This window comes from Diachasmimorpha longicaudata, chromosome 16, assembly GCF_034640455.1.
Source record: "Diachasmimorpha longicaudata isolate KC_UGA_2023 chromosome 16, iyDiaLong2, whole genome shotgun sequence".
In the NCBI taxonomy this organism is placed as follows: domain Eukaryota; kingdom Metazoa; phylum Arthropoda; class Insecta; order Hymenoptera; family Braconidae; genus Diachasmimorpha; species Diachasmimorpha longicaudata.
The window spans coordinates 4690228-4715926 of record NC_087240.1 but is presented as its reverse complement, the minus strand read 5'-3'; the positions used below and the strand labels follow the sequence as shown (position 1 = coordinate 4715926).

Below are 25699 nucleotides of genomic sequence, written 5' to 3'. Positions count from 1 at the left end.
TTAGGGGAAAAACCGCGAGTGCGAGTTATTTTTTGCGGTAATTCATTGTGTACGTTAAAGCAATCAGAACCGCCTGACTACAATGGCCGGGATAAGAGGGAAAAAACTATATAATTGTTCAGAAATTTTCAAACAAATGATTTAAGAAATTCCCCAGTTTTGATTAACTTTCCGCTGTTCCCTTTGAATAAACCCCAAAGAACGTGAAAAATCAACCGACAGAGGAAGAAGTGCAAAAAGTCGAATAAAAGCTCGTTAACACCCAAAGCAATTAAACTTGTTTGGGACCACTCTTGATTGAAATGAATGACCCGAGGGCATCAACCACTGATGCACTAAAAACGATGAGGCCATAAAAATTTCAGAAACAAAAAAGACGGAAAAAAGTCAAACTGTCGTGAAATCTTGGGAAAACGGATGTGAGGTAACTCATTTCCGTTTCACTGAGAGGATGACGTTGGGAATTCATTGGGATTAAAAGTATACTGGATCAACTGCGGAGTAGTGCTGGCGAAGGGGGAAAGGCAGATAAGGGTTGCTACGAATTTCTAAAGGGAAGAAAAATTGGTGGAGTGCTGGGAGAAAAGGGAGAAGTGGTGTTACTGAGGCCGTAGGAGAGCGACGATAAATTAGCGATTTGCGAAATTGGACTATTTAAACTACTGAATATAAATTGACATCAGTTTTGTTTTTTTAAAAAATCAAAAAATATTTTGTTCACGTTCCAATTAGAAAAATCAAACGAAGGTCGTTCGATATTTTCTCTTTAATTACATTGAAAAATAATGATTTTGCCAAATATTCATTTACCCCAGGGAAATATTTATTTGTTCAATCCATACAAATAAAATTAAAAATGAAATACTTCTCTGAAGTAAATGGAAATTTGGCAAAATGTGTATAATTGAAAATAAAATTTTCGACTGGAATTTTCGTTCTCCGAATGTCTCCGCAGTTACTAGTGAGTGGGAATAAAACGGTGAACGAGTGAAGATAAAAAAAAAATTTTGAAACTATTTGCAGTTCATGAATATTCAGGTAACTGAAGGCATCGTCACATTCCCCTATCGCCACTCCCTCTCTCTCACTCTCCCTTGGGGCGATTCCTCAATAATTCCAAGTGCTTTCGCTTCCGCGTCGCTACTCGGTCTCATCTCAATTATCCGTTGCGAAAATTACACGGAGTATGGTAGACGGTTAAATTACGCGTGGCCTACGTTACGGGGATTACAACGGTAGTACATAAAAATAAGGGTGAAAAAGTGTCACTTAATTCCGGGGATAGTCTTCAATTGCAATGCAACAAAGCGTTCAGCTTAATTAAAAAATATATTACGTGAATTTTTTTTTTTTGCTATTGTTACGGTTTCGTGACGAACCAGTTGATCACTCAACCGTGCGAAACTGTTTTTATTTCATGTTTGCGAATGAAATTAAAAGCAAAAATCAAATAATGAGTTGTTGGACTTGAAACGTACGCGAAAAGAATTATTAACCGAAATTAATTAGTTATTAAAACTTACCTGCTCAGTTTAATTAATGCGAATCGCAATCTGAACCCTCGTCAGTCACATAATTTTTTTATCCTGCGGTAGATCTTCGATAAATCTTCAGAAGACATTTCAGGTAACAAAAAAATTCTTTGGAGGATCTTCCCAAGAAAATTGTTGTCTGGAAATATCTGGAGAATCTTTCCCCCAGTGGAAAATTATTCGCAAGTACTTGGAAATCCTCAACAACTCAAAAATCTCCGGTAATTTTGACACTCAATCCCACATTTTAAAATCTCTCTTTCTGTATTTACTAAAATTCTCTTGTACTCCCTGAAATTCAACGGAGCACATTCTCTTCACATCGTTGATCCCAGTTATATAAGATTTTGAACTATCCATTTGGCTCCACTCCCTTGTTTCTTCAAGCAACCCCCAGACAATATTTATCTTTAATTTTTGTTCTGCCTAATTCTTCCTCACCGTTGCGCATTATCCAGCCTCCAAATCCAGCCAAGAGAAAATGTTTAATCAGCAGTTGAAGATATTTACTTGAATTTCCTTACTGTATGCTCACCAGGGTGTGCCAATTTCTCTTGCAATATATTTCATACCCAGGCTTTTACGGGAAAATAATTAGTGAAGGAAGTGCAGTCCACGAGACATTGAGAGGAGGGTTGGAGAGTGTGAGGGCTTTATATTTCAAGATATATACACAGCGAGGCATCTCGAACGATGTTGCGAACCAAATTTGCTTATGCTGCACCCAAACCACCATATACCTACCTCCGAAAAGCCCCCCCTATATCCCACCCCCTCCCCCATCATCCCTGCCACCCTGTACCATCCACCCCTGTCCTCTCCGTCTAACCTCGTTCGGCTGTACGTGCGGTCGGTGTAGGGGTGAAAGTGGTGTTGAACGTTAAAACGTTTTACGAGCCCCGGTGCCTATGTACCTATCCTCAACCCCCCCATCTCTCCACCCCCTTCTTCGGGCTCTTCTCTGCTCTTTTTCATACAAAGACTATCTATACGATTTTGAGGCTTTGCAAAGGGACCTCAACTAATTTTGCGCGCACAGGAATATTATATTTTGTTGACGATGGAATTTGTTGGTTTAAAGTGTGATTCGAGGATCGTTGGAAGAATAATAACGAGGGAAATATTATGAAGAAGGGGGTGGGGGAGAATGGGGTGTGAATAGGGAGGAAAAGGTTTAAAGGAAAGAAAAATATATTTTATTATGGTAAATGGAGTTATGGGTACGGCATTAGGTTAATAAAATGTTTAATAAAATAGAGGGGGAGGAGGGTTGGCATCCGAAGGCTTCAAAATTATTCCCTCACCCACCCTCTGCCTGTCATCAAACAGGTGATTCATTTTTAAAATCAAAATTCAACTTTCAACCCTTAAATTTCGTTAATTTTCCCGTTTTCCTCCGATAGTTTTTGTTTAATAAATTTTTATCGTTAAATTTATTGAACTTCGCACATGTATCACACCCTCCACAACCTTGAAAATTATACGACTCGTATTTTTTGGTTTTCCGAGTGTGTGGACTATTCAAAAAGTCCCTCTTGGTCCCCTGTATCCATTCAATTCAATTAATTACCGAAATTGTTAGGTACAAAGCCAATATTTTCATCACGCGTTGAACTCACCAAATGATAAATTGATTCTCAATCACTGTTCATTCGATTGAAAGCCTTAACGATATAACGGAACAAATAAAAAAAATGAACCCAATCGTGGAAAATGTTTGGCGAACGTGAGGACGCAAAACTGATTGTATACATGGCCCTTCAATGATCATTGAACCGACGGTGAGGCGTTTTACGATGTGCACACCACACACGAATGTGCGTACCACATCGGTCGGAGGGGGAGGGGGTAGATGGTCTTTCGTGCGCATGAAAGCACTTTACCACCAGGGTCATACACATAAACGAGTGAGTGAGAGAGTGAGATAGTGAGGTTACGCACATTGAATGTCCTCTTCACTTATTTGTCGGCACGTACTCGTAACCGGGACACTACAAATTCCGCGGTGCTATTAAGCGCTTAAGCTTAAATCCAATGCTATGTGTGTGTGTATGTGTGTTCACGATTTGTACGCAACTAGACCTAGAGCCGGTGGATCTCCCCGATGGCAGGAATTTCGGATCGTTCGCATAATGTGCCCAGGGCAGCCGATAACACGCGCTTAACCCGAGGATTTATATTAATAACTCATGCACCCACTGGGAAATGTTATAAATCACGAATGCAGGAGATACTGGGGGCTACTGGGAATTTATTTATCATTTTGATATTCAAGTTATCTGGAAGCGTCCAATTATGAATGTAAAATTATTTTAAAGAATTATAGTTTTTTTTATTTTTATTCGGGGAGAGATATTCAATGAAAAGAGGCGGAGGGGAAATGGAAAAATTGGGGGTTAGAGGTGATCCACGAGTGGGGAAAATTATGGGTCGGAAGGGAAATTTTACGGTCCCACAAGGGAAACATTACCCGGAGTTCCGGAAGCTTGAGATCGATGACGCGCGAAATTTGTTTCCGGAATTTTCCGGTAAGTTTCAGGGATTTCAGAAAAATTACTGATTTTTGTAGTTTTTGGGGGGGTAAACAATATGTTCGGGAGGCCATACATGTTAAATAAATTTTTATTATTGAATTAATAATAAGTTTTGATGGAATATTTATAGTTATCATAATCTAGAACAATCTATTAATATCAGCAAAACAAATGTGACGAAAATTTCAGTCATGACATTGACTATTCGCCTACGTTCCCTAGAAATGTGTCCAGCATTACAACTCCGCCTATCGTATTTTCTAAATGTGACATATTTCAGCGTTAACCTAAAAATAATCGAGGTCGACATTCCCCTTCGATTCTAAAACCGAAAATGAAAGGAAGTGGAGATGGATGCTCGAGGAAGTATCTATCGTTGGTGGTGTATAATCCTCGAATTCAATATATTTTTGTCCATTGGCGTGGGTGTGTTGTTCAAAGCTCGACTAGAATTTGATGGGCCGCGAATGAGAGGAAAGAAGCAAAAAAAAAATCTAAAACACGATAAAATCTATAAATTTACTCTACCCTAGTGGGGAGCGTTGATGTAATGCTTTGGATTTTTGGGTTCGCGGGGGAGGTCTTCGGAGAATACTCGAAAGTGCTTCTCCCCTTGTCTACGATAAATTTCGAAATTATTAGGGACTTCTATAAATTTTTATGAGACTCGCGGTTGTCATTTCCTCTTTTAATCTGTTGACCTTCAGGAAAAAATCTGAGTGGCTTAATATATATCGCATTGCCTTCATCCGTAATTATGGATTGAATTAATTAATTGAATCTCTTTTGTCCTGGTAATTTACAAACTTTTATGTCTCCCACTTAAAGGACATTTTAAATTAATTTATCGAATAATTCAAACACTTATTCATTTTCTAAAATAATAATCTTTTAGCGGATCATTGGCAGATCTTTCAAAGTTGAAAAATTTCGTTGATATTTTGATATTTAAAAATGACAGTTTAAAGTACTTTGACCGATGATAAATTTGGCTTCTCCACGCTCCAATTTCCATGCTCACTTGGGTGTGTGAATCTTCAAAAGACATGAGTACAGAAAGGAGGTATCATTTTTCGACATCTGGCTGCCATAGACATCTCAAAGTCTTTCATTAACTGAAGACGAAGAGTTGTGGGAGCTGGATCCATTGAATCCAGGAGAAAAAAAATATCAGCCAATCGGTAAAAGCAGTAACTTACTTCATAATCTAAGGTTCATAAGTGATGGAAAATTTTAATCCCATTTGCAAGTGTCGGGCTCGTTTACTTCTGTCATCTTAGGTGTTACTTAAGAAATTACGGGTTCAAGTTTCCTCGGGTCGTTCGTGCAAAACTAGGATCGTTATCGCATTGGGTTTTCGAAGCTGAGGATGAAACGAGAATTCTGTGAAACATGACAGATAAAGTGTCATGTTTATGAGCAGAAAATGCTGGATAAAACACCATTGGGAGGATCGATTCATAGAATTTGGAATTCCAGGATTTTTGATGAGTTCATTAGCCTCCACTGGTTTATTTTATTGTTAAAAATGGAATAAATTAGAATATTTAATTGGAGATTTTTATGGGGCTATTAAAATTTTAGGAATTACGGAGAAAGACGTGAAGGTTAATTGACTTTTACGGCCAATCCATTATTATTATTACACAAAAATAATCGATAACATTAGTCTCCCTCTATTCTACCAAAAGACACCACCATAAATAACATTTCTCACTTTATTTTGGAAATTCTGAAAAATCCTTTTCTTTACAAAAGAATAAATTGTCAGACAGAGGTCAAAAATAATTTTCTCGTCTGGGTAATTAATTATTGACAAGTTCAAACTTCTCAATATTTATAGTCTCCCTGAACTTGTGTTCATTGGTCCGCACAAAACGATTGATTCGATTGACCAAGATGATAACCACAGGACAGTTTGAAGATCATAGGATGGTGAGCATTGATCAAGACAAGATTCAGTTCGTCCATGTACTCTGTAAGTGGGTGAATTCAACGTAACTGTTGCGGTTGGCGATGGCTCACCGCACCAGGGTATCAGCACCTGGGGTATTCCAACACTTGAAAACTTGAAGATGACCGCAATCTTGGCAACGACAAGACGAAAACATACCTGACTGTCTTGTCATCGATGCGTTTCATTGTTTGTTGGGGTTATAAATTAATGTCGGTGTAAAAACTTTTGTCTCAGGGCTTTATTCCTATCCGCCAAAAGTGCAAACGAGTGGATGAATCCAGACAGACCGCAGACAGACCACAGACGAAGGTAACAATTCGTTAGTCTGTTGGGTTTCTCTGCCAAATTTATAACAATACATCCATACATATGTTATTAATTTATGACGTACAGTTGGATGGGTATTTCTGATGCCATAATGCGGTGGATATTATTTATATGGGAATGGGGGATACATTACATTCGTTATCGTGATTAACAGTAATTAGTCAAATCAATTGATATCCGGGGTGTGGTTTCAATGGTCAGAGATGAATTATTTAATGAGAAGTCTGGTAAACGATGGGTCGCGTTAACGAATACTTTGTTTATTCAGATTTAATCAATAGGATTTATCGATTCAGTCGCACTATCCTGAACCCGAGTGCATAGATTTCGCACAATTCTTCGAGATACAATTACGAGGTTACTGATTACTAATTATCGGGTTAAAAAGTCAATCATTCTGCTCTTCTCATTACGAAAATCCAATAAAAACACAGACAATTCCACTCCCATTCGTTCGACTTCTCCACCAATTTTTTAATTGTTTATAATGTTGAAAAAATATCAGAAAAAATTATGTGAATGCCAGATAATCAATGGTGTTCATTACCAAAATAATTTTACTGATATAATTAATTTATTCGTTTCATTATGTTCATTTGAATGAATTATAATTATGCGACTGGTTGATTTATTACTCTGATGAGTCATGCATCGCCATTAAGTAGTTCCCCCTTGAAAAATTACATTTTTTTTTTCTCATTCCGTACTCTTTCGGTGGGGCCTAATGAATGATGAACAAAACCGGTGAATTGAGTTTCTTATGAAAGTTGCCGGCGTCGAGGGTAGTAGCGACAAAGTGGCTTTTTGAAATTCGAGTCGCAGCACATGGCGCCTAGACCTTTTAGTACATAAGTAAGTGTTGGATGGGAGGAGGGGGAGGGGGGGGGGAAGGGGTCTTCTCTTAAATGTATTAAGGCTCCCTATTTTTTTTATCTCCCGAAAGTGTTGAAGTTGATGCCGTTGAGTCCAGAAAATACTAAAATAGATGAATTAAATGTTTTTGAATTTTCATTCATTTCTGTGACGCGTGTGAATAGTCAGTTTTTGAAGGTCTCATTGAAAAAGTCATATTTGGAGTAGTGTGTGGTAGGTAGGTTTTTTGGCGCCTGGGAAATGCTCGCAATTTTCTGGTACTTTGGAATTTGGCGAGTGATACGGGGCAATTTGAGGGGTCTCGAAATGACTTAGGTCATTTCCATTCGAGAGGGGACGAAAATAGATGTGCGTTGGTGGGGTTTTACAATATTCCCGTGTTCACTTTAGGAACGAGTGGAATTATTCTGTGCCATCACATTGCGGAAATGATTATAATACATAACATCAGGAAAATCAAAATAACGAATATTGAGGGGGGAAAAAATTGAATAAACTCTTCTTTATATTTAGATTAATTTTTTTTAGTTGATTTGCTTGATGAAAAATTGTTTTTTTACGAGACTAATATTTATTATGAATAAGCAAAGTAGAATCAATGTTTATCTTCGAGGAAAATATGGAGTGCATTGAGGGAATCGATAATTCGAGGATTTGGGTGGTTTCTTGGCGTAGAAATCTGGGGATCTGTCCTCGTAAATTTACAGGACTTATGATAATTCCTCTTAACTGTCGAAAACATGAAAACAGAAGTACACAAGAGAGGAGGGGAGTGAATTCCGGTGACAAAATATATTTACGATACCGAAACGGTGACAGTATAGCTTCCTTTTCTGTTGGAACAGGTGCACGATTCTATTTCGGCGCGGTTGGTCCCTCCTCTCCCTTTTAGACTGTCTTCAGAGTTGAAATTCACTCGTGGACCATGAATTGAACAAGTATTTTTCAATTTAAGTTCAACCGAGAGCCACGCAGTCGATCAAATTCAATTCCCTAATCGATTTTTTTCATTTTCTCAATCGGCGAAGACCTGAGAATTTTTTATAAAACTTGAAACTGATTCTGTCCATCATTTTTCAATTTTTATTGAACAATCCGACAGCCATTTGGGACTTGAGGAGCTATTGATTCACACTCGACAACAATATCCACTGAGAAATGATAAAAGTGAGAGGATTGAAGATCAGATATTTTTTACTGGATCAATGGATTGGAAACAAATCATTTGAAGTTGCGTGCGTTATCGCAAGTCAGTAGTATTAGGACACCCTAAGTCCCTCCATCCAATTTGGTAAAAAAAAAACCTTGAAATTCCACTGATAGGGTATGCCAAGCGGTAATGCGAATCTGGTCGTGGTATCACAGTGGGGTAAAAATAAAGAAGGGGGTGTTGGCGTGTTCAACGGCACGTCCTGTTGAGATTTACTGATCCATTAGAGTTTACAAAAACTGGAATCTTATCCTTTTTCTATTGGAGATAACCAGGACATGTGCCCGATTTATCATTATTATTTCTTTATTGGAGACAGTTGAGACATCTCCAAGATCACTAGCTCGTTGAGCCATAATTCCTTGAACATTGCTTTGCACTTTTCACGAATCACTTGATGAGGATTAACCAGATGAATGGGGTGAAGTGATGAATTTATGAAGTTTTTATAGATATTTTTAGTGGAAAATAGGAGCGACTCCTCAATGCAAAGGAAAATTCATTAATTAGGATGTTATTCAGTGTCTCTTGAACACTCCATTGATTGGTAATCGATCGTATCGAGGTGTTTAACAATAAATATTGAGTAGAACAAATCAATCGAATTTTACTCGTCTCATATAATTAGTCGATAAATTTTATTTTTCATCCAGTAAAAAATATAATAAAAATAATGTCTCGTTCACTGACGAGTCCAGTAAAAATCGTATTAATTGAAGATGTTTTTTCCCTTACGTGGGCGGAAGGAAAAATGTAATTAGTCCGATAGAATCGTACGATACCCATATGGTAGACGGATGGATAAATCCCTGGGAGTGATTCGTTCGCTTCGCGTGCCCCTAATCAACTTTTCCCGTTCTCATTTATTATATTTCTTTAGTGACGCTGGTCGATTTGCTCGATATGCCACATGCAGTGACATGGCCCAACCCCTCCTCTCCTTTTCTACCCCCCTTTAGGAGAAGTACGTGAATCATGGTACCCACGCAAAAACCCCATAAAAATAACACTCGCCTGTCATGTTATACGGCGTATCTAAGTGCGTGAGTCATAGCTAAACGTTCCATGAACAATTTTTTCTTTTCTCTCTTTCGCTTCGTTACTATTTTTCTGATAGATCCGAGCACACATAACTGCCCGCCCAACCCCGTAAAAAAATGCAATTTCATTTTATCTTCATTTCATCATGGAAAAACAAGGATGACACCGGTGGGTGAGGGAAGATTAACAGGGTAAGGGATGGTGACGTTGTAACAACTTCTATATGAACATTGAACACTGTGAATTCTTCATTGTTGGTTGCTTGGAGAGATAAGCTCGGTATTTTCAAGCATATAATTGGGTATGTTTAAAGGTGATTGAGGCGCAGTTTTTTTACTGTGAGAAAAAAAAGGGAGAAAAGGTAATGGGGAGGAAATAAATAAAGAGAGAAGGGGAGGATTTTTTTCTGGTCGGTGGGAGGGGAAAATTGTTAGGTTGGAGTCGGTAATTTTTACTTCCGCAGTGAGATTCTTCGAATATTCAATTTGTTAACAAATTAGGATTAGGAATATTAACTCAAGTTTCGCCCTTGGTCTCGGTCGGTAATTCAGGGGGTGAATAGGAGTGCGGGAAATTTAATTTTTAAGGTGAATGAATCGGTTGTAAATATCGAAGATTGTGGTAATAAAAATGGGAACAACATTTTCTGGGGTAAATTAATTGATGTTTCCTGATGATTGTGATTGAGATAATCCGGGATATGATTTGAACAAGTTAATTAGCAGAAAAAAATTTTTATCAACTATTGTGATGACTCAGCTTGGCGCTTCATTCCACGCGATCGTAGATCATAACCGTGTGTCATGCATGATTTGCTGTGTGATTACATTAAACTGTATCAAGGGTATTCTTACTCATCGAGTTAAACCCCACCCGGTAGACTACCAACTTTCAGACTATATTTCATAATAAAACGTACACAGGGGAGAGAATAATTGCCAGATTGAAAATATTTTTCATGGTGGAGGAACTCGAGGACATTCGAACATTGAGGAAGGTGTGTGTGTATTCGATCCGGATGTTGTGACTATTAATTTTTAGAAGGGATGTTAGAGGGCTAATCCCACCCCTGTGCCTTCAGAAATTTTCTAAAAGTCTCGTTTCCCACCATTTTTAATTTTTATTTCCTATCTGAGATAACACGATCACATAAATAAAGTTTGTGCCAGTCGAAATATCCCAAAAATTCTGAATTGGTCAACTTGGTCGCCATATGTTCAAATTAGAGGCGGGAAATCTAAATAAATTATTCCAGTGTTTATCCAATTTTTATTCCACATATTAATCATATTTGAAAAAATAGTACATTCAATTGACGCAATAAAATATACGTGACAATTTTCAAAATAACTATTTACATTACAAGTTCAAACATTCAGTATATTTTTTACTAAATTGTTCCTCCAAAATTTTTTTATTTATTCGTAACAAATATTCCCAGTTTAACAATGTTTTCCTGACTAATTATTTCTGTTGGCCTTTCCCCTCCCTCTTTTATCGTACACCGTAAAATTGAGGAGTCTATTAACAATCAAGGAACTAAAAACACATATTGTCATAAGCCGGATGTATCTATTTTCACCCGCATACCCCAGTGACATAAATCAAAAACATTAAAACGTTCCTACGCTTGTTATTAACTACTCGTGCAGTAAAAGCCAACGATCCGAGAATTTCTAACGGTCCGAGAGGCACCTCAGCAGCCGTACAAGGGACAAACATAAATTCTAAACCAATTCTTGACAATTACGGTGGCTTGAAATGATGTTACCACTAGGGGTATCCTAGATGCACACTGGGGAACAATTTTTGGGTGAAAAACCTATCGAATATAAAAGACGGCGGGTGGTGGTTGCGGGATGCCACAGGATATATAGAATTCGAGAACAAAAACAAGATATTGATCTGACTCTTTTCACCATGGCTATGTTGAAATGAGTGAGTGGTATGGGTTGACGCCCCTTTTTGTACGGCGCCTATTTTTTTTTTTTTTATCCGGAGGGGGCTAATCCCATTGCATATGCGGTGCGATGGGGGAGGCAGCTGGACAGTTGGATATTGACCTCAACTGTTCAACTCCGACACGTGCGGGGGATTCAATCTTATGTGGACCACTTTGTGAGGGGATTGACTTCTGCATTTTCGAAATTCTTGAGGATAATTTATGAGGTACAAGGTAACAAGGGATTTCTACTGATTATGTTAAGTACTCACTAATTAACGAAATTATTTTTATTGGTGTACGGTGATGGGACGTCTTATCGTCCCATCGTCTCCACGTTCATCGACACATTTTTATTTTCCAAAATAATGTGCAGTTGTTCAGGTCTCAGTTTATGTATAATTTTAACGGCCTTGAATATATCTGTATATTTTTTTTATTCTTATAACGATTAATTAAATCCGGGAAATGGCAGGTGAGAGTTTCCAAGAAGTGATGCTCACAGGGCATGAATTGAGAAATACCTTTTATTAAAAATTCATCTCCATAAATCGTCACGACATTGAAACGTAGAGGAAACAAATCCAAATGCCATAAATTCGATATCCTCCACCATCATCTGGCGGATCGACTATAGAAAGTTACCCCATGAGTGTGAAACGAGGAGAAAGACATTCTGGGGGAAGTGTGACGCATCAGCGTCCCAACACAATCGTCAGGCGAATAAAAATGAAGGAAAGAGTCAATAAAACCAGTGGGTAGCCGTTATTAAGGACGTTTATCCATTTTCCGAGAATCGATTTTTTTTTATGCTCGAAGAAAATACTGTAATTTCTCAGACGGTTGGGCAAATGTATGGAATTTACCTATAAACAGGACTATAAAATATCAAAGTCGTTAAATATAAAATAAATAAAAATATTCATTGGGCCCTCAATCCTTTTGCTAGAGGTCGACTATTTTGTATTTATCCTGCGATAAATTCCCTTAAAAATTAAAAGAATGTCAATAACTGCGATGTTCATTCTGGCAAATGGCCTCCCTTTGTCCCTCAACCCTTGATTTATTATTTCAATCCAGTGAATTGGCTATTTTTTCCAATGCCAGCAGTGGATTTTCTCCTCATGTACTTACTGAAATTAATCCACCTTCACGATCATCACCAGTTGAAAAACTATTCTTCCCCCAGCATCTCAAGTTGAAAATTAGGTAAAAGACATCCTGAATGCATGAATTTTCTGCACGCCTTGGTTGCTCAGTCGTGCAGAAGCGATTGGCTATAAATAAGTTTTCTCCTGTGATAAGAAATACGAGGAAAGAAATATATTTTTTTTTGTTCCAGGTGGAGTTGTCTTTTGGAAACTAAAAAGTTGTGAAGAGAGACTGGCGAGGAGAGGAGGCAAATACAAAGTGCTTGTGTTTTCTGTATGGAAACTAAAATGGCACTCATCTTCCACTATTCCAGGACAAAGAGCGTCGGGTGGAGATAAGAGCTGAGGAGATGTGAAGTAGGAGGTTATAGAACGAGGTAAATAAAGGGTGCAAATAGACCGTGAGTGAAAAAGTAAAATCGATAAAAAAAAGGAAATCAAAGGGTACGAGAGGGGACGGGGGGGATCGGTGTGAAAAACGACAGGTGAATTTGTGTTAACGTGAACAAATAAATCGTTGACTGAGTGAGAATAAATGATAATGGAGCTGTAAAGATTTTAATTCATCTCTCAGCACTTACAAAAATCGTTTATCTTCAAGATTTTTTATTATTATTTTTCTTTAGCTCGTGCCATCCACCTTTGCTGCATGCACGATCTTTTGTGCAGACGTTTGCTGAGATGCTCGCTCGCCTGGTTTTCGACTCGAGTGGATCACTGGTGAAAATACTCTCGTATATTACGCTGTACAATCCGTACATCCGGGGGTTAAGATGACGTTGGCTTTTGCATCGCGGAAATTCTCGGGTGAGTCCTTTGAATGAATTGAATTTATCAAACGTTCACCGTGAGGAAATTTATTCCAAGAATTCCAAGGTCTATATTTTGTAATAACTCACACACTGATTCGCGCCCAAGATTTTATTGAAAATCTTTTTTTTTTGAAAATTTCGCTGTGCAAAAAGAAATTTTTGATGAAAATTACACCTCTGAAGGGCGAACCGATGAACGAAATGATAATGACCCACCTTTTAGGCTAATTTTTATAATGAATTTAACCTTTACCCCTCATTTCACCCCCTGAACTCCTAATTTTTACCCAAAATTTCTCTCCGTATTTTTTTTCCTCCCCATCGCTGGAAGAAACTGATCCATCAATTACCAATGCCTTCTACACTGCAAAAATTGGTGGTTCAGTTTCATATACAGTAAACTACCCAATAGACAGACTGTCAGAAAAAATTTAAGCCTCCCCTACCCCCCTCTCACCCCCGTGAACCGCCATTCGTCATCGAAAGTATCAAAACTCAAGCGCGAAACAACCCCCCATCGAAATCTGTCAATATTTTCCCAAAAGAAAACTTCACGGTCATTGATCTCCCCCCCGGTTCGCCTTCTCCTCGAATTAATTCACTAACCCACCCTCATCCAGTCGTGAGGGAATCCCCCACGTGTTCAAACACCTCAATTGCAGTCTGACGCACATTTTTTTCCACTCCCCTCCGTTGCACTCGTACACAAGCCCACCGCAATGTAACAGAAATATTTTTCATGCTTTTCCCTTTACTGACGGGGCTCCCTCCACCCCCTGGCGCAACTCCACCCCCAACAGTATAACAATCTCCCCAGTACAGTGCCCCAGAGACATGAAGAAAGAGACAATTTTCTAGTCATTGGTATTGGTGGACGCTTTCATCTCACGTTCCAATCATGTACAGTCACATTTGCGTATGTGTATGTGTGTGTGTATATGTGTATTTATGGATGAGAGGACACATCCATAGTCACGATGAGTCTGAAGACTGCTCTCTCCATATTCCCCTCGTTCAACGCACAACATAGATGTGTGGAATGGTACTAACGTGGGTTAAAGTCAGTGGGGTTGAGACCTTCTGTGATTGTGTGTGTGTATGTGTGTGTATCGGCGTGTATGAAGGAACAAAACTGTAAGGGGGAACTTGACACGCGTGTGTTCCACCCGAGTTTTGGCTTTAGTTTAGTTGCAGACACCGGGCACGGGTGTCACTTCTAATGCACTCATTTGTGCTAATTTATTGTATTAATTAGCGATTAAAGTGTCGATTGTCATTGGGTGGATACTCCAGTTGATTGTGACGGTTGCGTAAATTTTATTATTAAATTATTTAATCGAAAAAACCGACGGTGTCAGTCGATACGAAATTTAATCAGATTTTTGGATTTTTCGTGTCAGTGGGGGTGACAAGGGGTGGTAGTGTATCAATGATTATATCAAGGATTATATGTGTATAATAAATACCAGATCTTGGGTGTACACGTGACAAAATCAAATGGATTAAACAAACCAAGTGTTATCTACCTGCATTAATGTTTCGAAGTGAATTCAAGTGTTCGAATGTTAAACTTCGGTTGAATTTTAGTTTTGGTTCGTACAACTAAGGCCCATAGTTCAGTAAAACAGGGAATAAAGTTCTACCTCAGTCATTTTCATCGTGTTGTGTTTGGCCATGCGTTTATAATTGACTCAGTGAGGTATCAAGAGTGATTAAAAGTTTATCTCACCATAATTAATGAAAACTCACAACTGCCAGTGAATATATTAAAAATATTCTGTAATCATCATTGCACGTGACTGCTATTACCGAAGTACAGCAATTAGGATCATCGAAATCTGATGGAAATCGACGTTCATCGAGTCGAAATTTGTTTCAATCACTTCCCACGCTGTTCCCCATTGAAAAATCAAACTGACACTCCATAGAAGTAAAAAATCTGGGCCTTACGAATCCGGACAAAGGGACAGCATCCAGTTTACATGAGAAAAAAAAAAACGTGACGTACCGTCGCGACGACTGTGAAACACTTGACCCGGCAGAAGAGATCGCCCGCCCGCGAAGACAACTACAGAGTGAGAGGTTTTCATTCTCACTTTACGCAAAAAGCAGCGGCTAAACATGAGCTAGAATTAACAGTCCAGTGGAATCAGAATCACGATATGATGCCAAAGAGCTGTCTCCAACGGCCAGAGTACAGCACAAAAAACATCAAACCCATTGAGATTGTAAAAAAAAACGAACAGTGATTCCAAAAGGAGAAGATGAACCGTGTCATATTTTCGGTGGTGAAAAGATTTCTGGACAAAGACAGATCGCACGGGTCGAGTGGTATAAGGAACACATGTGTGTCACTCTACTTTCCATCACCAGCAGATTGACCTTTGGAGAAGATACAAAAGCAGGAGAAGAAAAAAAAAATATAACCGAAAAAGGGGGGGAACAAGGGGGAGATCATTAGGAGTCATTCAAACTCGAGTTATAGGACTGGGGGAGGGAAGTTTACAGCTAGCGCCATTACCGGTTGTTTGTGTTTGGTGTACGTTCAAGGCCGCTCGAGTGACTGTGCAGCGAAGACAATTCCAATTTGGTTGGTATCCACGAGAGCAGAAAGGCCCTTTGACATGAGTTTGTACTAGCAGAGTGATCGAACAACGTATTACAGTACCAAATGCATCTGGAGATATTGTGGATACAGGGTGATAGATTTTGATGCCACTAATGGTGAACTTGGACAATGTGTTGGGGGGAATGGATTCATAGGGAGATGGAATCATAAGGCTGGGTGGGATATTCACCCTGGAAGTGATCAAATTGACTTTGGTGTTGAGGTGGATTGGACTGTTTGTGACGATAGATTATTGTGAATGAAAAAAAAACAAAGTGAAGAAACAAGTGTTTGAGGTGAATACAAAGTGTGTCACGATGTCGTTCATGCGTGTGCTTATTGTTGGATTGTTAAGTTGGAGCTGTTGGGCTGCAGGTGATGAACTCCCGGATCCCATCAACAAAGGTAAGACGTTTGTATTATGTGGTAGATTATTTTTGACACGTTTTTTCACATGTAAATGATCGATTTTTTTGTGGTTTCGGTCCTGAAGATGAGGATTTTATAATTTATTTAACGGTGCTATTTAATATGAATATTTGGGGTCAAATTGCTTTGAATTTCCAATGAAATTTGAACTTTAATGATTTTTTTTTCGACGAAATCGCGTTCAATGACGAGTCCTTCAAAATCAAAAATATATCGACCAGAATATTCTGGTTTTCTGTTCACTCTCAGGGAAATATGGACCGGAAATTCGCAGTTGCCAGTTTTTTCCACGAAATCGTCAATTATGGGACGATAAAAATGTGCGAAATGTCCTCCACAAAATTCAGAAAAACATTTTTTGCAACTGCTACCGAATAATCTCATCGAAATACTTTTTTTCAAAACCTCCAAATGAAATCGAACCCCTAGATTTGATCGGATTTCACTCATTATTCAAACACGGTCTCCTTATCACTCCACTCTCCTCCATCACTCGTTCAGCAATTTCATTAGCAATTTCATTAGGGGAGGCAGGATTCCATCATTTAGGAATTTGATTAGAATTTAAGGATTTTGTGGGTATCGATGGAGCTATTCCAAGTGGACAAACCTATTATTTCTTTTTGAATTGAATGAATTCGGGGAATTTACAAGCGTTGGGGGCTGGTACAGTCTATTCACTGGTACAGTGTGGTACATTACAGTTAACCTCCATCATCGGTATAACCGTCAAACGGCTGACCGCGTAATCTTCTCGCGATTATCCGATGTTAATCCTGAATGGGAAGTTATACGCGTGTAGCATGCTTATGGTGTGAAATTGAATTACCCTGTTTCAAAACCATAGTGTGTTGATATCGGCGAGCATGCTGGTGTAATGGATATTGAATCCAGTGGGTTAGCCTCGGATGATTATCGAAGGAGATAATTTTTGGATGATTATTCCAATGGCCGATATGGAATTGGAGATTAGTCTGAGTTACAAGTGGCGATTATTTCGTGAATTGCCGGATCAGCGAGAGGTTTCTAGAATTTCCACTGGGTTTCCACGCACGGAAATATTCAGATAAAAATTACGAAACGTTCGGGAAATATTTCGTGAGTGTTACGTAAAGTTTACTACAACCGCACGTCACTCCGGAATTATTTCTGGATTTTTAATTCAGTGAGGAAGGGATAAAACGAAATAACTCACTTTGACTATTGACCAGTTTTTTGTTAATATCTCAGGATCTAAGGGAGACAGCAAATTTTTCAATATAACTTCTTTTGTAGAGAGGACTGAGGTCTACAAAAAGTGTAATAACAACAAATCCAATATCTCCCTTAGATCCTGAGATATTTGAACTCCCGACGATCTAAGTCAGCTTCGTTGTACCACTTCTCCACTGAGTCGTATAGATTTTTTAAATAAAAGAGACGGAAGTTTCGATTATCCTCGAATAATAATATTCCTCGTCGATTTGATTCCCCGAGACCTGATTTGAGGAGCCAAGAATAGTTCGATTTCAATCGTTTATTGAACAGGTGTTGACTGCGATTATTTGTTTTTCCCTTTTCTCACTGAAGATCCATTTCCGAATGAGAGTCTGTTCTATTGGGATGGAAGTAAATTCCCGACAATGGTGGGGTGTGGGCATTGCCACCGCGATGGAATGTAGGAATCCAAATACCAGAGTAAAGACAGAAGGGGAAAGAATTGGAAAAAGAGTAAAAACAAGACTTCTCCCAAATTTACTCTTGTTTTTCTCCTTCTCTTTTTTTCTTGGAATTCTTGGCATTCTGGGAAAGAATAAATATGAATTCTTCGACGAGTTTTAATTAGATCCGACGATCTCATGTTTCGGAGAAATTTTAACCACCAGAACAAAACCCAGTCTTTTTTCCACGACTTTTAGGACCAAAAATCTCATCTCACTTTTATTAATCACAATTGACTTGAGTTTATTAGAATTTCCCATTCAATAATTTTTCATTCGATAAATTCCAAGTGATAAAATGGTCGGAGGTTAATTTTATTCAAAAAATTACCCCCAGGTCAGATAACGAGGTCGATTATCATTTCTTTCCGCGTTTCGCCCTCTGGAGGTTGAATTTTTATAAAAATATTTTTCCGTTTGTCGTTAAAACCGTTCAAGTACAGTGAGAAGTGTTGAAATAATGAAAAATAGTCTCCTCTGTCTCCTATCGATTGGATAGATTCTGGGATAAATTGCCAGAGGTCAAAAGGAGTAGGAGGGGTGGAAAAGGGGTCGAAAACCTCCTATCGAGAGTGGTTTAGAACTCTCGGGGTCTCGGAATCAGGGACTGAGTTTGAAACAACGACTGACGCGTCCGTAATGGCTATTAGGATTGAACTGAAACGAACACTTCCCGTACATATATAGTGGACCAATGTTACCCAGTGCTAAATCTCGTTCAAGCCCTAAATCCGAAATTCAGTATATAATAGAAGAGTTTAATAGCTTCTAGTTGGGTCTTACTGTCCAGTTACCAACGTGAAATCCAATGAAGCTTTCAGACATTTAAAGATCATTCTCCTCCGGGCGTATGGTTTCTCCGTAGTTTTGGAACTTCGGGGGATGGAAATCACGGTACGGTAAAGCATGTGATACAGAACAAATTGACGAAATATTTTGAGACCAATTTAACTTTTAATCCGCTTTTTCCCGCTCTTGCAATTTTTTTTTTTGATTATTTACGCACCGAAAGTCATTTCAAGCAAAAATTATGTCTTCACGGGGTTAAACGAGGGACGAGGGGTGAGTTTCACCCCAAAAAATTGCCTCCCAAGTCCAATCTCGCGAAAATTAAATTCTTTGAAAATTATTTACCGAATGTGGCAAAAATTACCTGACGACTGGTGCCTTATAATCGCGAATGTGATTGAAAATCTCGTTAAATCTGCAATCGATAGTTCAGGGTGCGCTGTGTGACGACCCGAGACATTAGAAAAATTAGGAATTGAGAATTTAACGGCCCCGATTAACTCTGTCCCAGATAAAACAGGTGGTGTGTATGTGTAATATGTGAGTGAATATGGAGTAAAAAGATATAAATAAAAATAGTTTGGCAATCAGTTCCACACGAGTGTCACTCTCTGTGGTTTCAATTTGATCCCCGGGATCGGTGTCGATTATTAGACTCCCGGCAATCAACGGGAGTGCGATTTTCAATTGTGCATATTACCCACAGCCTGGTGCAAGCACGCACAAACCCGAGTCACAAATGCCAGAGCTCTATCTGTCGCTTTTACGGGATGAGAATAACACGACCAGGACAAACTGTACCATTAGTTTGATTAACCATAGGGCATTTTACTCGATGGATCGATTCCATCTCTCTATGTTTTACTCGGTTTACAAGGGGGGGGGGGGAGGAGAGATTTTTTGAGGATTAAAATGTAAAAACATGGTTACCAGCCGCGTACATGAGATGAAAATAGGGTCATTGCAATTGCTAAAAGTTGAGTTGGGATTTGGGAGATAAAAAATGTTTTTTAAAATTTTTTATGAGTTTTAAAATGAAAAGTTATTTAGAGACATGAAGAGTGTATTCCAGCTCATATCACCCTGTAGAGGCCAATGGAACTGTTGGACTTCAGGAAAGTGAAAAAAAATTGTTTCAACCCTCAGGGGATAGGACCGATCTTCGATTTTTTTTTGGGAGGAAAATTAACTTTCGTTAATTTCGAATTTTCGTGCCAAGTGAAGGTTTATTTCTTCTAAAGTGGTTCCGCAGAAGTTAATAGAGGGATCAGAATCTAGGGAGGTGGGAAAACAATTTTTTTTTTCCAACCCCCAGCCCTTTGTACCGATCTTGGGATTTTTTTCCGAGGAAAAGGGACTTTCTGGGGTTTCTGGGCACTCGGCTTTTGCACCGGGTTAATATAGTCACCTCTGGTACTCACATACAACACGAGAGGGTCACTGAGAGATATTTCGGGAGTTACATTTTCGCTTTCATCTGACCGAATCGCACGGGAACGAAAGCGGATGTTTTAACGAGTTAAAAATATCCAAATTTAATATACAATTTTTTTTTTGCGAGAATTAATGACTTTAAAGCCACATAATTTCGATGAATACAACCCCCTGAGTACTGGGTGAATGGAAATTCCTTCTACTTATTTTTGTTTATTTCTTCTCATTTTCTTCAGCTCTCAATAAACTCGAACTCATCGTCTTCTTCCTTTTATTTGTTCTTCTCTCCTTCCTTTTTTTTTCTACTTATCTCTTCACATCTTTTATAGCAAAGTTCTTATTTATTTCTCTCTCCTTTCATTCGTTTCTCTCAATGTTTTTTTTTTTCTCGTATCTTAAAAATGAATCATCTCACTCGATACGAGAGTGGAAACTCATTGTCTACGTGTTCTCGTCCTATCTCTTCCGCGTCGTAAAGCCGAAATTATACTTATCCCCTTTCTTCCCTTTCTTTCTCCTGCTATTCTCCTGTATAAATGTACCCACTGCTATTGGGTACATTAGACTCGCTGTTTCTTCCGGAAATGTCCCGCCAGACGGTGGAGACGACTTGTCAGATTTAGAGGCCTACGAGATGTTTAGCTCCTCATGTACCCTCATGGGCCCCTCCCCCATAAGTACCAAAATTTCGAATAAAAAATTATAAATAATTTTTTTTTGCTTCTGAGCCTGACTATTATTGAATCAAACACGATTTGATTCGACTTCAGGAGGACCTGAGACCCTTTCCATACCAGGTCGACCTTGAATCAAACATGAGCCAGCTGGAAATTTCGATGGAACATGTGATGTTGATGAGGTAGAAATTTTAATCGAAGAGAAGATGATCTGATACGATTTTTAAAATTCCCATTCGATGCAAATAATTAACAATTAAATATGAGAGAGTCTTTCCCACTTTGGATGGTGTCAGTCTTCAATGGGGGTTGGAGACCCTTTGGAATTAAAAAATTCTGACAGTTCTACAAATCTGTCTGGAGTCTGTGGAGTGAGACCAGCGAACCAGCGATGTCTCTCGCAGCAGGAACATTCTGATCTGCATCACAATTCAACAATCAGCATTAGGCAGTCGTAGCCACTGGCACACGCCCTATGTGCCCGCTGCTTACTCGTACCAAGTGATAATTGTGGCTTGGTGCCTGTGGGTTACAATGGACTAACTGCTGAGAGCTGGGTTCATAGGCCGAGAGGGATACGATAGGCGACATACGTATACCTCTTGTGCTGCACCAGAGATCAGAGAATTTACCCCATGACGGCCCCCATCGTTCGTGAATTGAAACTACTATCCTATCATCTCTTGGAGAGAGCCACTTCCCCAAAACCCCATCACAAAGTACATCCCATTCAACTGAATCGATTAAATGAAATCGCTTTTCAAATCCAGGTGTTTTTACACTCGAAATTCTGGAGTCGATTTTTATGGAGGGGGATGTGGAGGAAAGTTGGATTTTTAATGGTTCGTGGATTTATGAATCGTTGGGAAATGAGTAGATTTGGGGGAGGGGGTAGTACAATTAAAAATTAATATTCTATGTGGAGGGAAAAATTTGGATATTTAATTGTCTTGTGATGGAGATGAAATTAGATGTTTTATTTAATTAATTAGTCGAGAAATTTTCAGGTCAAATGCACATACAGTGCTTGACGTTAATTATATAGATTTGGTAGATAACAAAGTGTTCTGTACTTTTAAATAAGTATCTCCACAGATAATTAATTAATGCATAATAATATGGGGAATTGGAGAGCGAAGTGAACTCGAGAAATTTTGATTTAAAATTCAGAGTTCAAAATGAGAGTTGGAACATAAAAATAAATATTACTAAAATGATTTTAGTATTAACTGACGTCAACTTCAGTTCTGAAGTTTTTATTTATAAATTTTTAGAGTTATTTGTAAAGACAGATGCAAAATTGGATTATTACTAGAATTCCTCTCTCTTTCTGAAAAATTCCTTCAGTATTCCAATCTCAAAAGACCAAGATGACAATGCTTCCAAGATCTACTTCAACTCCTCACGAAGTTAACTTTTTACAAAGTTTTTCTTGTGAAATTTATCCAAGTTTCGATTTCAAAAACTTTAAAATTGTCTTCAGGAAAAGAGTGACTCGCAAATGGATGAGTTTGACTGAACGCAATTGGATGAAAATGTTGAATATAAAAAAAAAATGGCCTCTCTGAATGGGAATATGGTGATAGGTCAACTGTACGTTGATAGTTATCACTTGATTTATGCCGTAAATAATCCCAATGCTGTTTGCCACACATCTCAGCCAGCAGTATAATTAAGCACACGGCTCATGATGTAATCCTGAGGAAACTTGGGGGTTGTATGAGATGCTACGGTGAAATATACGTTCAGGCACCCTGAACATGCTGCCTCATGGCTCGATATAACCGGGTGGGGTATAACATCTTGACTTCTGGTGGTTCCACCAAAATTTGCGTCAGCGTTGCCATTACGAGTCTTTAAATTCAGGTGTCACAGTTTGTGTTGATCTACGGTGGCTCTTGACATTCATTGTAATGCAATAACAGCCCAGTTGATCAGGAAAAAACTTCCAAAAGGTCTTTCGATGGTTCTCCGGAAGATTCTCAACGATTAAAATTTTTCTGGGCAAATTGCCTGCGCAGAACTGCAATTTTTACTCTCAAATTCTGGTAATTTTCATTGAATTTATCTCAATTCATATTTCATGAGCTTGATATTGTCCATCCCTTATGTTTACGCATTATTCTAGTTACATAACGAGGGATATGACGTTATATACTGTTCTCTGTTGTGTGAAAAGAATTTAGAACAAAGAAATTTCATTCTTCCTTGACGGATTACTAAACACAATAGCGTATATGTGAACGATTTTTCCATACTATCTGTCCCGAAATTCCAGAGAATGGACTTATCTCAACGCTTCAGTCAGCGAATAACAATTCCAACGCAATTCAGTTTCTTCATGCGGATAAGAGGATAAAAATAAACATTAAAAAATTTTCAATAGAAAATATCCCGCAGTGATGCAAAACGCAAAGCTTTTCAATGCTGTCACACGTCACACATCTAACCCAGATAATTATCTAGATCTCTGTTGAGTCCCCAGTCGTAGCATTGAATAATAGAAATCCCGGTCTCTGACGTACATTTTTTCGCGGATACGACGACAAATCATCGATAAAATTGACGCACAAAGTGTTTCAAATCCGTCAATATGACCCACATTCACCACTTTATCGTAGAATACACTCGACAGATCTTACATTTCCGGTTTCCAGTGCAAATTCCCAATTCATATTGAGCCACGTCGGATCGAAGTCGATGGTTCTTCATTTTTTATTAATATTATCGCGAATATTTTCAACGTTGAATTTAACTGAATGGATGTCGACAGAAGGAATTAAATGGAAAAGGGCCACCGAGGGATTACCAATGCATAGATTTTTCCATGAAATGGAAGCCATTTGAAGTTGGATTTTGGCTTTGTGATTTTTACTGTAATATCGGAAATGGATATAATTGGAATGAGTAAGCGGCTCTTCGTGCGTTAATGAATTTCATTTTTTTTAAAACCATTTCAATCGCCATTGACGTTCCAATCGTCCAGCGATTTTCACTCAAAATTTTTTTCCTCTGATTTTCAAACTTTTCATACAATTGTCAAGCCCCTGTTGAATAAACCTCGTACGTCATTACAATTTAACAAATGTTTCATCGGAACAATGAAATGGGGAATTAATTCGGAGTCTCCATTCCCGAGTGAAAATTGCTGTCGTTCTTCACTCGGATGTCGTACAATTCCTCCAAATTGAATTGTTTTCAATTAATGAACTAAGGATGCGAAACAAAATGGGAGAAATCCCATTGATTCGTCGACATTTCTACCAAATATTCACTCCGTATACCCGAATTCACTTTCCATTTCCTCGTCGCGTCGACACGAATTGTCCACAGAGGCGACGCTTGATACATCCGACGCTTGACAAGTCCTACGGAAACGGAGTGACGTAGCGTGGAATGCGTCACATAGGATACTGTCATGGCTATTCGAATGACAAACAAATGCCCTCACCCCTTCCACACATACACCCATTGTTTTACTCGCGAAATCTAGGGAGAGACACACGTCGTGGAGGAGGCGCCAGGGGTTTCCACAAAAACATGATTTTCCTTAACGAAATTGACGATTTATCGGGTGGGGTAATATGACTTGACAGTTTTGTCGTTTGATATTTATCGGTTTGATTTGAGCCGATCGATTGACGGCCATTGCGATTGTCAGGGGATTTTTCGTTGACCTTGAATGGCCAATCAGGACATCGGTTCATCTCACGTGAATTTTGGTATCACGACCAGTCGTAATTAATTAAAAATCGAGAATTTAAATTGGAAAAATTATTGTGTCTCCATTCGGAGGGAACAGAGCCCTCGGAGATGACCTTCAGCCATTCAAAATAATAAAAACACACTGATGTCGTACTCGAACATATCCGGATAGAAGAAAATCCGTTTCAAGTACATAATCAACAAATAAAGTTAAGAGCTTGAATGGCAATTCAATAATGATTCATTAAGTGCAATTGAAGTGCTCGTTACCTCATCGCCCGGATGATTGCCGAGCTGATCCCATCCTCTCCTGCCACTCTACATCTATACCCATGAGCTTCCCGTGACCTCATCCTCTGATCAGAGAGAGAAAGAAGATCAATTACGATCAGTGTACGGTAGGATCCAACGATTTGACTAATGATTGACGGTATACCCCAGATGGATTATTCTCACAGAGTATGTTCGTCGCATATTCATTGAACAGTCATGGGCATCACTCGTCAATCAGGAGATATATAGTCCGTACAGCTGCGGTATTAACACATTGTCTCAGTTGTATGATGCTCGGTTCATCCGGTAACAGCAGTGGGAGTTCATTCACATCAACTGTGCATCAGAACTTGATTGAATAGTTTGATTTTCCCATTTGCACAGATGAATTGATTTAATTATAGGGATCATTGCTCCTTTTAATTTTAGGATTGTTGTACGTGAAAATAAATTTTTGGTGAAAATTAGAAGTTCTGGGGATGAAACGAGGGACTAAAGTTGAGTTTATCTTAAAAATTAGCCCCTCAAGACTCATTGGTCCCACAAAATTTGACCTAAAAAGTGTCTAAGTCTAATTTTTACCCAAAATTTATTTCTGTATAGAAAAAAAATATATTTCATGTACAATAAGTTGACAATTAATTTTTGGAACAGACACTTGATATGATTTAGGGGTTGAAAGACCAAAAAATAATATTTTATTGA

The 25699-nt window shown here is 38.6% G+C and overlaps 1 protein-coding gene across 3 annotated transcripts in view; it reads left to right on the top strand.

Annotated features, from left to right (window-relative positions):
- Positions 1 to 25699, top strand: part of LOC135170120 (hemicentin-1-like) — a 152717-nt gene that overhangs the window by 1212 nt on the left and 125806 nt on the right. For 2 of the 3 annotated variants that reach the window (XM_064135653.1, XM_064135651.1), the window contains exons 2-3: positions 12759 to 12944; positions 13194 to 16392. In XM_064135653.1, the coding sequence (XP_063991723.1) occupies positions 16305 to 16392 (88 nt within the window). In that variant the 5' untranslated portion in view covers positions 12759 to 12944; positions 13194 to 16304. The remainder of the gene's footprint in view (positions 1 to 12758; positions 12945 to 13193; positions 16393 to 25699) is intronic. The other variant, XM_064135652.1, reaches the window with a different exon arrangement.